The 14837-nt window shown below is 41.1% G+C and overlaps 2 protein-coding genes across 8 annotated transcripts in view; one reads left to right on the top strand and one right to left on the bottom strand.

The window, feature by feature from the left end:
• mapk10 (mitogen-activated protein kinase 10) overlaps positions 1 to 3174 on the bottom strand; it is a 38134-nt gene extending 34960 nt beyond the window's left edge. For all 5 annotated transcript variants that reach the window (XM_026173534.1, XM_026173535.1, XM_026173539.1 and 2 more), the window contains exon 1: positions 2857 to 3174. In XM_026173534.1, the coding sequence (XP_026029319.1) occupies positions 2857 to 2859 (3 nt within the window). In that variant the 5' untranslated portion in view covers positions 2860 to 3174. The remainder of the gene's footprint in view (positions 1 to 2856) is intronic.
• Positions 3175 to 8065: 4891 nt separating this feature from the next.
• ptpn13 (protein tyrosine phosphatase non-receptor type 13) overlaps positions 8066 to 14837 on the top strand; it is a 48682-nt gene continuing 41910 nt past the window's right edge. For all 3 annotated transcript variants that reach the window (XM_026173533.1, XM_026173532.1, XM_026173531.1), the window contains exon 1: positions 8066 to 8477. The gene's annotated coding sequence lies outside the window, so the exon portion shown is untranslated. The remainder of the gene's footprint in view (positions 8478 to 14837) is intronic.

Below are 14837 nucleotides of genomic sequence, written 5' to 3'. Positions count from 1 at the left end.
AAAATCGACCTCCCTGTGTTGATGAATTTATGTAAAACCTCCACCCTCAGGTCCAACAAAGGTTTCCACGGTGACCTTTGTTGTCTCCTAATTATCTTCATATGCAGTGTGAGAAGATTGAGATCAAATCTAAAACAGCTCAAAGTCTTGCACGCAGCTATCTGTAAAGGCAAATAAAAGCTGCATATTTGTCAGATCAAATCCAATTACATAACTGCATTTCCCATGCTGCAGGCATATTGTCACTGTTTGTCTGTAGTTGTAAGCAATACTGCAACTCAGGGGGGGAATAAACTGGCGCACAGCGAGAATTTCATTTTTTAAAACTAAAATAAATAAGAGCATGCTATGAAAGATGTCCATGGAGCACATTTGTCAGCTTTCTAAGCAGTTATATCTAGTACATTACTAATAGTTATGTGATTTTAAGTGTGACCACTTACCAAGCACTTCTTAATCTACTTCAGGCTGGCTAAATAAATCTTCTCTCTCTTACTTGCTTACATTTTTTCACAGCCAGCGTTTTCCATATTTTTTTCCTTTCTTGTTTAATTATCCATCGTGAGACAACTGTTGAATTGAATTCATCCAAGTTAATAACTGAGCTGGCATTGTAATATGGATTATTAGCACCAATCCACAGGAACAATGCTCAGCTGGGGTCAATGGGTGATGGCAGACTAAATCAGCGTTCCTTAGTAACCCATCCTCATCTAATGATAAGTTTGACCTTCCATAAAAGAGAGCAATGACAGACAGGCCCTCAGATGACTGATGTGGATATTTAAGTAACTGATTATCAGGAGGAAGATGGGGTTTTTTTTCAGCTTCAGACTAGCTACCTTGAACTGGACAGTAATTTCAATGATTATTTTTTGTTGTTTATTCATTCCTCTCCTCCCTGTGGTTTCATTTGTAATGACTTTGCTGTTATATAGCATTGCTAGCTGAATATATTTAAGACTAGGAGCGCTATTTGGGTAAAACGGGACATTTGAAGACATTACCACAGACTGTGTGAAACTGACTGGAGTGACCAATCAAATAATAGCTAGAAGATAACATTCCCTACTTTGCTGATTAATAAAGCCTGAAATCCCTCCATTATCTCAACTTAATGCATTGCCTTATTTTATTACATAACAAAGGATTATTGCACTGATGCTCCAGACTCAGCAAAACAAAAACAGAATGGTGGAAAAAAATGAGTGCAGTGGTGCAGCATAATATTAGTCTACTGGTGACCATTTCTATTGATGATGCTCCGTTATATAAACAAGCTGCTTCACTGCCAGTCAATATCACATCAAATCAAACAGACTGTTGTTGTTTTTTTAAAATATAAATGTATATAATGCTAGAGCTACTTTTGAAATTCACCTGAGGTGTTTTGGGGAAAAAAAGTTCCTTTTTGGCAGCTAAAGATGACAAGGAGGAGAAAGGGTAGAACCTTTAGCCTATTTATCCAATAAAAAAGAGATAAAAAAGCAACTCTTCAGCTGCTGCAGAGACACCCATAAAAAAAGCTTTGTTTAACTGTTAAGCCTGTTCCCTGCAGCACTTTCACAAACATGGAAGCCTGCTCCTGAATAATTCAGCACCCAAGGTCACGGCACAAAAAAAAGAAAAAAGAAAACTCTATTTTCCTCCTGTCGTGAACATGAAGAGTTTGTTGTGATCCCTTCAAACATCTATTGACTCCACTGCACAGCATAAAGCCAGGAATTAGTCCATGACTATGGGCCTGCACAAAAACAAGAAATAGTAATAGAACAGAGAGCCCTGCTCACGCCTGCATACCTGAGCAATAAGTGCAGTGGGTCAGGTGGGTTTACCATGCCTTCCCAATGATCGAGCACTCAGGACAAAGCTGATTTAGGGAAATTACCTTCCTCTGCAGCTTCATCTCATTTAATCCACTACACAGCATGCAGCCCACATTAGGGCTGAACAGCACCTCTCTCTCTCTCTCTCTCTGTCTGCAGGATTAGGATTATTTGAAGTTCATCTTTCATGACAAACAGCCCAGAAATTACTTCAACTGTTTCTCTTCATATACACTATAAACAATCACAGCAGCAAAACCGTGACTCTTAGAAACACCCATATGGGCCAATAAATCACCACTATAGCACAGGCTGTTTGCACGAGGACACAGTTTTGCAGCATTTATGAAAGATATGAGGCAAGCCCCCCCACCCATCATCTCTGTGAAGTACTGATGGTCTGCATAATGCACAAGGTGCGCAGTTGACTTGTGAGGGGGAGGAGGAGGGACAAGCCCTGCATGTAGGCCTCCAATATGTATCCTGTGTAAGGCTATGAAGAGATATGAAGAGCATCACTCAGCCAACATCCAGTTTCAGCCGCCAATCAAACATACATAAAGCGCTCTAACACCGACTAGTCAGACTGTATGGATGTATGGAAAGGGAGGTAGCCTGGATACCCCCCCCCCACACACACACACACACACACACACACACACACACACACGCACCCCTTCTCTCTCTCTCTCACCCGATTTGGATGATGTTATTACCGATGATGTGCGTTGAAGGCAATGCAAGATGCGAGATATTTTGTCAGGCCAGGGCTCGCGTCGTTATGAAATCCCTCACAGCGCTGCTAGTGAGTTATAGAACAACACACGCGGCTGTGAATGACTCAAGATGGGGTTGATTATTTATTTATTTATTTATCAATCGCTGTCCCTTTCCCCCCCTCACTGAGGCATCACTAGTGTACTTCATTAACCTTCCCTTTCGATCAATATTCATCACTCCACCCTCCGGCCAGGCACGAGATCCAAGCATCGCGTCCACACTGAAATAAAACAAATCCGTCCGGCCTTACCATTCCGTGCCAGTTGATGACGATCCCAGTCCAGTGCCTGTCCTTTTCAAAACATCCCGACGGGAAACACTGCGGAGACCATTGCTGAAGGCTTCATGAAAAAAATCATTGATGTGACGAAGGAGTGAGAGGGAAAAAGGGGTCCGAAAAAGAAGACGAGAGAGAAAGGGGAAAAAGAAGCAGAGGTGGACCGAACCGAGGTTTGCTGATGCTGAATCACTCTCCCTCAGCTCACCACCTTGCAACCATTGTGCTGCAAGATGCTGGCTGTACCATTGTGGACCTCACCAGAGCAGAGAGAGAGAGAGGAGAGGGAGGGAAGAGGAGGGGCGATGGGGGGCGATGTTGCCATGGCAATCGAACAGGAGCACGTCTGACGTCAAAGCCAGGACAGAGAGGGGAGAGGGAGAGATCACATGGAAGCTGTCCCCCCGGATGGGAGGGGCGTGTTAGAGCATCTTCTCATCCCATCCTGTACCGTCCCGCTGGTGCGGTCACGCAGAACATTGAGGATATGAGGCTCTGTTATTTCTCAGGTTTCCAGGGGCGTGTCTATGCAAATAATGTTTTTGCATTTATTGTTGTTGTTGTTTTGGGTTTTTTATTTGTTTTTTGTTCTCGACTTTATTTACGTCTTACTTTGAAGATAAAAAATTATTTTGCCGATATTGTGTTGGTCTCATAGATAACCCAGCAGAAGAGACATAATTAAAATCACGTACACATTATTACACGCTTCTACTTCTTCCTTCAGCTGTTCCCTTTCATTATGTTTGGTCGTCTGCATCCATCTCACATCAGCATCCTCCTTGGCCACATCAGCCCTTTGCATCTTTCCCTTCGCATGATTCTCCTCTGAGGCCTTTGTCTTCTCATTTTGCCTGGCAGCTCCATATTCAGCATCTTCTGTAAACCTATCGCTCCTCTTCTGCACATATCCAAACCATCTCAGCCTTGTCTTGCTAACTTTGTCTCCAGATTGCTTAATGTGAGGTGTCTCTCTGAGATACTCATTTTTAATTTTTCCAATCTTGTCTGTTTTCACTCCTTATAAAAACCTTAGCATCTTCAAATCTGCTGCCTCCAGCTTTTTGCTAGTGCCAACCTCTTCAAACCATACTTCATAACAGGTCTCCCTGCCGTCTTGTAAATTATCCCTTTCACTCTTGCTGCTACCCTTCTATCATCCTTGACACTTCACCTTCACCTCCTCCACCCTGTCCGCACTCTCTTTGTCACCTCTCTTGTGCACTGTGTTCATCACCTACTACTTTGTCTTCCGTCTTCACTGTTACACTATTCCTCTTCTCCCCAGTGCATACCTCCACCTCTCCAGGCTCTCATCCACCTGCTCCCTACTCTCACTACAGGTCATAGTCCATGGAGACTCCTGCCTGACCTCATCTGTTAGTTTGTCCATCAGCACTGCAAACAAGAAAGCGCTCAGCGCCAATCCCTGATATAATATCACCCCCACCTTGAATCCATTGTCACTCCTTGCCCTCACCACTATCCTACGGTCCTTATACATGTCCTGCATCACCCTCACAAACTTCTTCACACTTCTGACTTCCTCATACTGTACAACAGTTCTTCTCTTGGCACCTATCCTATCCTTTCTCTAGATCCACAAAAATATGGTGGTGTCCTTCTCTATACTTCTCCATCAGTATTTGAAATAAACATCGTAGCACCCTTTCTTGGCAATCGGTGGCTGCTGCCAGCCCCGACTACTCCACTCATCTGACCACTTCAAACAAACTACAGCCAGTTCTAAGAGTATATGCAAGGTACTACAGATACTACCAGTACAGTGTTATTTTTTTAAAGGGATAGTTTTACACACCCAAACACATCTGGTGTCCTGGTGCAGCCACAACAACCTGGTGCTGAATGCCCAGAAGACAGTGGAGATTATTGTGGACTTCAGTAAGCACACAGCTCCACTCCCCCCCATCATCCTGACTGACACCCCCATCACCTCTGTGGACTCATTCCGCTTCCTGGGTACCACCATCACCCAGGACCTGAAGTGGGAGCCCACCATCACCTCCGTCATCAAGAAAGCCCAGCAGAGGATGTACTTCCTGAGGCAGCTGAAGAAATTCAACCTGCCAACACGGACGATGATGCAGTTCTACACTGCAATCATCGAGTCCATCCTCACCTCCTCCATCACCGTGTGGTACGCTGGAGCCACTATCAGGGACAAACAGAGACTGCAGCGTGTTGTGCGCTCTGCTGAGAAGGTGATTGGCTGCAGACTCCCATCTCTGCAGGACCTGTACACCTCCAGGACATTGCGGCGTGCAGCTCGGATCTCAGCTGACCCTTCTCACCCTGGACACAGTCTGTTTGACCTGCTCCCCTCAGGCAGGAGGCTCCGGTCCATTCGCACCAGAACCTCTCGCCATAAGAACAGTTTCTTCCCCTCTGCTGTCGGACACATGAACAATAACCGTATGACTGTTCCCACCACTAACACATGACCCTACGCTGTGTCACTGCATCATTCCATGTTTGGCACTGATCACCACCTGCACTCATGTATATATCTTTCCACGTAGCACTCTTAATTCTTATTCTCATGTATATATCTCATGTATAGCTCATGCACATATCTTTCTACGTAGCACTTTTAATTCTTATCCCTACTTTTATTTTTTCATGTCTATTTAAGTGCTATTTATGACACTATGTTTGCACTGAAGCACCGCAGCAATTTCCTAATGTTGTAAACCTGCTCAACATTTGGCAATAAACCCCTTTCTGATTCTGATTCTGATTCTGATTAAACAAAGCAGCCATTTAAACTGTTTTGAGCGCTTTGTCAGCAGGTTTCCACACAGAGTCTTCTGCATGGAAACCTGCATATGTAAATCAAATGGGAGAGGGACCAAAACATTGAATATTTAGCCTAAGTGAGATTTACCAGCCAAGAAGTAAAAAAAAAAAGAAGATAAGGAGATAATCACATCAATGTAATAGTCTCAGCCAGACCAACCTTGGAAAAATAGTCTGCCTCTGACACTGGTTTGCTTTCTTAAACGCTTATCTTGCATTGCTCATTTTGATAGTAGCTGATAGAATGTCTTTTCTTGTAAAAACCAACCAAGCAACCAAAAAGAAAAACAAAAAATCTCTTTCTGTCATAATTTGTCACAAATCCCCCCTGAACCAAGCTGATAAATGCACCAGCTTCACGGAAACTCAGAGGCAGTGGTTGCTGTTTTGTTTTGTTCCCAGGCTTGTGAAACCACTGAATTAACTTACTGTAATCACAAACTAGAAAAATATCAGCATAATCTGCTCTGATGCCTCTTAGTGAATTTCAGTGAGTGAGAATTCATCACTGTCAAGTACCGAGGCCAGGTTCCATAAGTTAAAAGGGATTTGACACAATATTGGGGACAATAGGGGGATTTACATGCAGAGCTTCAAAACACCAGTCTGTATACATTGACTTCTGAAGTGTCTGAGACAATTTATTGCCAAGGTTTTATTTTAACTTGACACAGATAGAGGACCCAATTTCAAAGTAAGTGCAAAGGAGGGTCAGATTTTTTAATGCTTTCCAGCTGGAACCAAAGGCTAAACTTACTGGAAAACCACCACCATAACACACACACACACACACACACACACACACACACACACACACACACACACACACACACACACACACACACACACACACACACACAGCCAACAGTTCCAGGTGCCCCACATTCAAGATTGTCATGACAGGCATATCCAGTCTTTCAGGGTTTTACTGCAAATTGCCTCGAGGGCTCAGGCCAGTACCAATAAGGAGGTATTAAGGACAGTACAGATAGAAATAGCAGGAAGAAGAAATCTAAAATTCAGAACTCCTTACTAAGGCTTAGCAAGGACTTGCTAAGACTCTGTCCCCAGATGAGGCTTCTCTGCTCCAGGTAATGTAGAGTGATTAAAGGCTAGTCAGTCAAAGGAGACAACAGGTACACAACAGGACATTCCAACAGCTGTAACGGTTTATCATAACAATGTAACAAAAGTGGAAAATATTACATGTTTTAGAAGGAAAGCTATAACTAACTAGCTAACAAATGATTGAGTATGATTCTGAGCATCCTCAGAAATGCTTTGAATTGAAAATAAAGAGGCAATCTTATCTTCTGTCACATATTCTTTGATGGGCCTATCAGATTATTGAGGGCGTCATAATAGTTAGCCATAATGGATAGGCATATCATGTATTAATGATTCTTGTACTGGTTTCGTTGTTCTTGTTCTCCTTTATTTATTTATTTTTTCACAACATATTTGTCTCTGTTACTGAGTTGTTGTGCTTGGTGATCTAGTGCTGATGTTGTAAGATCCCCACCAACAGACTGTTATACGTATAAAAGTATAACAATTCCTACAGATAAGACTAAAAATATAAGGCATGGCAAAAATATTTGTCTTATTGCATTCAGAAATAGACTAAATATGCACCTACAGAGACATGCCCACGCAAAAAATGAAATGGTTTATATGCAATGGCATCATCTGCTGAAATGATAATACTGGTTTCAATCTAAGTGGAAAATCAGTGTCAAGTAATCAAGCCTTATCACTGCAGGCAATGGCTGGTGATAATAATCATGTCTTTTAGCACTAACAGGCACAGGCAGGCAGAGATAACCCTTGGCCACAATCTGGCTACTAAGGGTTGTAATGAGGAATAAATGTCACAAGATGGCGCAAAGTAAATCACAAAAATAGCTCATCAAGACAAGAGCACCTATAGGAAGGAAGTACTCAGCAGTGAATTGCTTCCTGACTGCTTAGTTGACTCATTTTGATGTTATGGGATATACAGAAATCATGGTTAATTTTGGAATTATTTTAAACAGGAAACAGGTCGGGTCCGTCATAATTTCCCATGGTTTAAGAACTCTTTAAAAACAGCCTTTCAGTTATATTAAAATACACAGATTCACACACATACCATACATAACCCTATGGAAGTGGTGTATTTCAGAGAAATTTATCTTAAAGTAATAAAAAAAAAAACTTCGTTCTTATACAACTATTAAATGTATCTCAGTGGACAATATTTAATTTTATAAGAGCATTTTTTTAAGAAACGTCGGCGATCTGGATACATACTCTGCTTCCATGACTTGGTACTGTGTTACTATAGGAACGGCTAAATGACAGTCCCCTCGCGGAGAGCCAATAGACAGCCACAGTAAGGTGTCTGGTTACTTCCAGTCAGCCCACGCGCAAAGGGAGGGGCTGTTCCACTCCTCAGCAGTAATGGTAACTTGGCTTCTCTGGTGGTGAGAGCAGTACTGTTTAGTGGCCAACAAGCGCAGCTTCTGAGGAGTTTCAGAAGAACAGTTTTACTTTTTTTTTTTCATTCGCTGTGGCCAGCTTCAGTGGAAGTGGATTTTTATAGGTGACTGCTCCGCGGAAAGGTAAACCTGTTGCCTCTCCGCCTGCCTGCCTGCCTCCCTGCCTCGCCGACAGTTACGATCCAAGATGTTGCTTTGTGGATGGGATGGCGTCTGGTGCCGTTTGTATGCCCACTCATAACCTCGTCCGAGCACCAACATTTCCCTCACAGCTGATTTTGTAGCTCGTCTCGGCCGGTAAGCTTTTTTATGAACCGCTCAGAAAGTGATGTAAACAAACTTTATAGTGTCCTAGCTAACTTTAGCCAAACCGGGATAACCGAGGGATTGAGTAACTCGTGAGGAGCCTCAAATACCGGAGGTTTTATGTCTTTTCCACTTTTTTTTTAAACTAATAACAAAACTAACATCGTCAGAACTAATAGCAGGCTGCACTGTTGATATTTAACTAATACGTCTCGACCTTAAAAGTTATGCGTCATGTCTTGTTAACTTAGTCCAGAACCCATGACAAATGGGGCATCTCTAAGCTAATCACATCGTATTGTAATCTTGCGAGGGTGGAAACACCACCTCAAGAATAGCACAAGACTGGCAGACTGACTCATTTCAAGTGATTCTACCTGGAAATTTTTGGATAATTATGAGAAATCCGAATAACATTTTAGCATATACGCTCCTTCCAAACCCTAACAAAAGGTGAAGCGGTATAGTGTTATCGGGAAAGGCAGCTTGGCCCCCCTCCCCCTTAACTTCACCGCTTTTCTGTGGAAATTAACCTAAGGTCAGAGGTCAATTTGCAGACAATATAACGATCAGGTTAGGCTGTGTGCCTGACCAGGTTTAAAGTGGCTGTAATGGGGCACCGTCAAGAAAAAGAGGAAAAAATAGGAATATAGACAGTGGGTTGGGTTTGTGTGTGTGTGTGCTGGGAAGAGGTGGGGGGGAGCTGGAGTGAGGTTTTTTTTGCAAAACCAAGCTCTGCATGTCACTGTACTCACAGCAACCCTGTGATTAACAGAAATGGAACGGATGAGGTAGAGACCAAAATGAGAAGTGAGGGCTGTTGGTCCAGAGCTGGGCTGATATTCAACAAAATAGTCTAAGCTCTCTTTTCTGGTTCCTACCCAAGCTTTGTTCAAAACAAAAACAACCAAAAAACAAGACAAACACCAACGCTAAGAGATGATTAACAGGACGTACTTGGAAGGTACTGGTCCCATTGCTGTAATTATAAGCATCCCTGTTTAGACATTCATAAGTAATGTGGAAAAGCATGTCTACTGATTGTACGTCAGTCAAAAATAATGAAAACTCACCACTGGGTTTTCCCATTTTATTTAGTTGAGTCACTCCTGCTCTGCTCAGTTTCTTTCATAAGCAAGCATGAGCGGGACACAGCTGTGAATACAACAGCAGATTAATTTTCGCAGTAAGGAGCACCACATCAGCTACTTTAACAGGTAGTGAAGGTTGAGGTTTTCAAACCATAATTCTGGCTTAAAGTTGCATTTTATCACCTCAGTAGTGTGCAGCCTAGTTAGCTATGTATGAATTCTCATTGCTTGTGTCATAAGGCGTGTTCGCGAAAGATATCTTGATCAAGCCTTTCTTCAAATTCAAGACACACACACACACGGGTGTGTTTTTTAAATTTGAATCATGTGCTTGCAGGCTGCACTGTACAGTAAGATTCGGGGAATAGAGGTTCACTCAGAGTTTGGTACTGAATTTTCCTGGCACGCAAAACCTTCAGGACGATTTTCACCTCAGTCCTGGCGCAGGGTAACCCCTCTCCCCTCCCCACCACCTCTTACCAGCTTCTGTTCCAGATGTGCTTGCCAGCTGAGACCACAGGTCTGATGTTTGGAGGATATGAACACATTCCTTCTCATATCTTTATTAGTTTGTGCTTTTGGACGCAAGAGTGGAATCTGGTGCTTTTATGCCACATTGCCCCCAAAGTGCGGCTAGGCTTGTTTTCAGATGATTTTGAGCAGGGTTAGATTTTTGTTTATTGCTGAGGGATGAACTTGGAAGACAGCAGGAGAAACTGGAATTATGTGTGCTTCTGTTATTTAGCTGCAGGTGATTGTTTTCAAATCCATTTTGTGGACTGGTAGCCGTGACAGAGGAAGGTGGGAGGAAAGGAAAAGTGCAGAGTAAAGAACATTATCACGTTTCCAGGATTATTTTCTTTAAAATCCTTGTGACTGTAGCCTAGGCTTTTAAACACGAAAAGCAGCAGACTAATCTTTGTTTAGTTTCCCCCTTTTTTTCTAGCTATGGTATGGGAATTCAGAGGAATTTCTGGGAACAAACATTTCTACACTTTGGAAAACAGAGAATGGGGCGCTGAAGTGGTGAAGGCTGTCTGCTCTCGCTGATTTGGCCCGCTGCCTTCTAAGCACCCTCAATAATGAGCAGGACCATAGTCCAATGAGAGAGAGGAGCTGGCCTGCACAGTAGCCTGAGTGAGGATAAAAAACATTCCACTGTAGGTCTCTGTTAAAATAACAAGGGCCACAAAACAATCGGGCTTCACAGCACCCACTCTCCCCATTCTCATGGGTAATGAGCAAGATGGGTAGTATCCCACTTCGCCTCCAACTTCACGCCTCCTGATGGCTAGAATGGTTAACCTGCATTCCTGCATAAGAATTTTGGCCTGCTTACTCATTAACCCTCTTCTCCAGGCTAAGATTCACTGAAAGGAAACTGTTTCACGTATTATTTTCAGAAATAAAATACAGCGCTAGAACAGGCTGGTGACCCAGTTTATAGCATATGAGTTCATAGTGCCAGACATAACAACACTGGTACATGGCTTTTCTTTTGTGATATCTTCTTAGGGGATGGTAATGGGTTCTGTAACACTTCTATCCCCAGAGAGTTTCATAGAACCACAAGCATGTTGGATTTTTCATATTATCCACTTAAATGGGATTTGCTCACAATTTGGTGCGATTTTAGACCGATGGTCTTTGACATTTCTCCAGCTGACCTAAGAGATTAAGTAAAACCCTTTTTACTCTCTCTCATCCTCACACATAGTCACCCAACAACACTCCCTCAGTTGTCATGAAAGTTTTAGTCCAAGGTCTCTCAGTTTCCTGGTGACAAAAAGGTGGGAAAATGGATTTTCAGATGCTTTCTGCTACTGATGATATTATGTAATATGATATATCAGCCAGTGACCCTGGTAAATGCCATGTTTTTGCCAGTCACCAGTACTGATATTTGGATATTTCCTATCATGTTCTTGTGATTTTTTTTTTCTTTCTTTTTTCTCAGTTGTGAAATTTGCAATTTACAAAAGAACTGAGTGTCATTAGACCAAATGAGGCCAAAGGTGTGGTCCAAGGGAAAGAGGAAAACACAGGTGCTTGGTGCTGGCAACACTTCAGAGCAGTAATATCATGTAATGCAGTCAAATTTCAAATGAAACATTAGGTGTGGACATGGTTGCTGTTAAGCTCCTTTTTGTGTCTTTGCCACATCTGATTGGCTGCCAACTTACGAGGCAGGGACACTATCTCGGCTGGCGGTTCTGATACAGATACGTTTTGGTTGTATGCTAATACCTGGAACTGGTTGAAAGTCTACATTTGTTTTATATTGGCATTGTTTGGTTAAAAAAATAAATACTTAACAGGGCCAAGATATATAAGATAAACTTTTTGTTCACCTGTTTACGTTGTTTACCTGATTTATTTGCTTCCATTTCATTTTAGTTCATTGTGATTGGCTTAACTGTGCCTGAATTTATGATTGCCTTAAAGACCTCTCCTCTCACACAATCAGTGGTATGCTGAGTTGTCCTTTGAGCAACGAGTGCAAAATAAATTCAGAACAATATGGAACTGAACAGATCGCTACCAGTGCTCAGTGCTTCCACAGATACCCGAGCTACTTCTTTGAGTCCGTGTCAGACCGATATCTGATCCAAATATGAAAGATTTTAAGCTCTTTGGAAAAATGTTTTAAGTACAGTTTTTCAACAGAAGATGAAAATTAATTTAATGTGACATTACACAGTCTAGTACATGTTTTAAGTGGCTGCTGTTTGGTTGATCTTTTATTGCAGTTATGCTTGTTTTCCTGTTTGGATTTCATTTCTTGACTTTTTTGGTGGGACTTTTGTGTTGAGTTCTGATTAATGAAATCTTGTCTCAAAGCTGTGATCAAGCACATCTACATACATTCACTCACTTCCACTTCATTAGGTACACTGATTGGTACTGAGCTGGACACCCTTTGTCTTGAGATCCATGTTGTTTATGCCAAATTCTAACCCGAATTTCTCAGTGTTGCAATAGAGTTCAAGACTCATCAGACCAAGCCTTACTATCTGCTCAAAGCAATCTGTGCATTCGCCTCTGACATCAACAAGGCATTTTCTTCCAGAGAACTGCTGCTCACTGGATTATTTTCTGTTTCTCACACCATTCTCTGTGGGTTGTGGAGATGGTTGTGTGGGAGAATCTGTGCAGTTTCTGAAATGATAAGATTTTATCAGGTTGTCTTTACCACACTGGCTGAACTGGCTGAGTGTATAGTTGTCCTGTTTTTAGTGTGGACTTTTTTCAGTTTTGTGAGAAAGGACATGGGCTACTTTACACAAGGTTTTACATTTGCTGCATATTTAAATGCTAGTTGTACATTGATGCCAGAACAACGTAACAGGCATAGTGTGCATTAAGGCTGATGCTTGATATTGGCAGGTTATTCCTTCTTGCTGTTGTGCCCTCTGTGTGAAAGCCCCCCCCCCCCCTTTTTTTTTGTTATCTGAATTTTACATCTTTAAATCCTCACTACAAATGCACATTATTATTATATAAATGCAACACAGTAATGCATATTTTTAACCAAGTACACCTGCCACACCTGAATCTGTTGCTTTGCCCTCGATATTTGCATATCAGGAAATATGCTGTAAAGCAACAATGCTTTACAGCTTTACAGTGACATTTTTATATCCTGGAGAAATTGCACTACAAACCAACACAACAGAGCCATTTATATGTGACACACATGCGCACGAAGTTGCAAATATGCTTGTTTATGTTTGAACTAAGTGAAATGAGTTCACAGTTTCTGCTCAGGGTAAATTAGTCTGTAAAACTGGAGCTTCCTGTTTTGCTTACATTGGTATCATTCCATCACTCGATTGGGAAGATTAGCTAGAGTTGTCAGTGCAGCACAGTAGCTGGAGAGAAAAATCAAACAAAGAAAAACTACAGATAAAAGAAGATATTCCTTGTGCCATTTTCTCATTCATTGGTGTGTAGGGTAGATTTAATGTAAATCATGTACGCAGGTTTAAGCAGGGGTAAATACAGTGGTTAAATACATTGTCTTGTATTGTTGTAATATTTCGTGTTTGTAAATATTTGCTTTCTTTCTGTGTCCGGTCAGCAAGGAGAACAAATCTGTGCATTTCTTACATGAATAAATGTAGGACTATAATTCTTAAATAAATTAAAGCATTATTTCACTTTGAAGCAATATGTTTGATTAATGACTCAGTAATTGGGTGGGGAAGCTAAAAGTCTAAGGTAAATATAGCTTTGACTAAAACAGAAAGTGTAATTTTCAGATGCTCTGTTTCATGGGCTGATTTGACCGTATATTATTCCTATTGTATATCATAAGTGGGAAATATGTTCCCCCTTTTTCCACATTTATTGTTAAGCTCTATTAGTATTTATTTATTTAGTCTGTGTGCTATATAGATGTGAAATTCTGGGTTAATACCAATGTTTTATAATACCAACATGGTGAATAGTCAGTGTCAGTGCAAATAATTGTTCTCTTTGTTTATTTAGCATTTCTTAGATTTTCTTTGGCATTTAAATTGTTTAAAAAAAATAAGTGCACTGTTTTATTTATTTATTTTTTTAAATTTAGAAAATTGACATGATAACGTCAGCCAGTGACATCACTAACTGTAATCTTTTTGCTGACACGCAGACATCCGCCAACACTGGGCAGATATGGATGCCGCTACAGTTTGATAGCATGTCTGCACATCCTATTATGTTCATGTTATATCTCTTGAAAGCTTTGAGGAAATATATTTAAATGTGACGCAAAACTCACTTGGACACAAGGCTGAACTGATTAGAATTTTGGTGGTCAGTGTTTAAGGTCATCTAACAAGATGGCTAACACATGTTTTTAAGTGCCAAATGGAAAAGGATATACAGCCCTTGGCAGATTTGGGTTTATTTATTTATTTTTTAAAATTCCATAAAAGGCAATTGCAGCCATAGCTAGTAATTTAACATGTTGTGTTGTTGCTGGCTTGTGTAAAAGAAAGCTGTACATGCAAAGTTATTCACAGATGGATCCTTTAAAACAGTATCATAGAATTTGGTGGAATGTCGAAGTTATCCACATATCCAATAATATTTTAGCTTTCTCTGAACATGACGTTTTTGGTTTTTTCCCCAATGTCCTTTTTTATATATTTATTAGCATACTACAAGAGAAAGGAACATTTTGTATTATGGATTGGATTTTTCAATACAAAAAATTTAAATTATGCCTAAATTTAAAAAGCGTGAATTAAAAATTAAAACTCACTTTCATTTG

The sequence above is a fragment of the Astatotilapia calliptera genome, chromosome 7, assembly GCF_900246225.1.
Source record: "Astatotilapia calliptera chromosome 7, fAstCal1.2, whole genome shotgun sequence".
In the NCBI taxonomy this organism is placed as follows: Eukaryota; Metazoa; Chordata; class Actinopteri; order Cichliformes; family Cichlidae; genus Astatotilapia; species Astatotilapia calliptera.
This window is presented reverse-complemented; position numbering and strand designations above follow the sequence as displayed.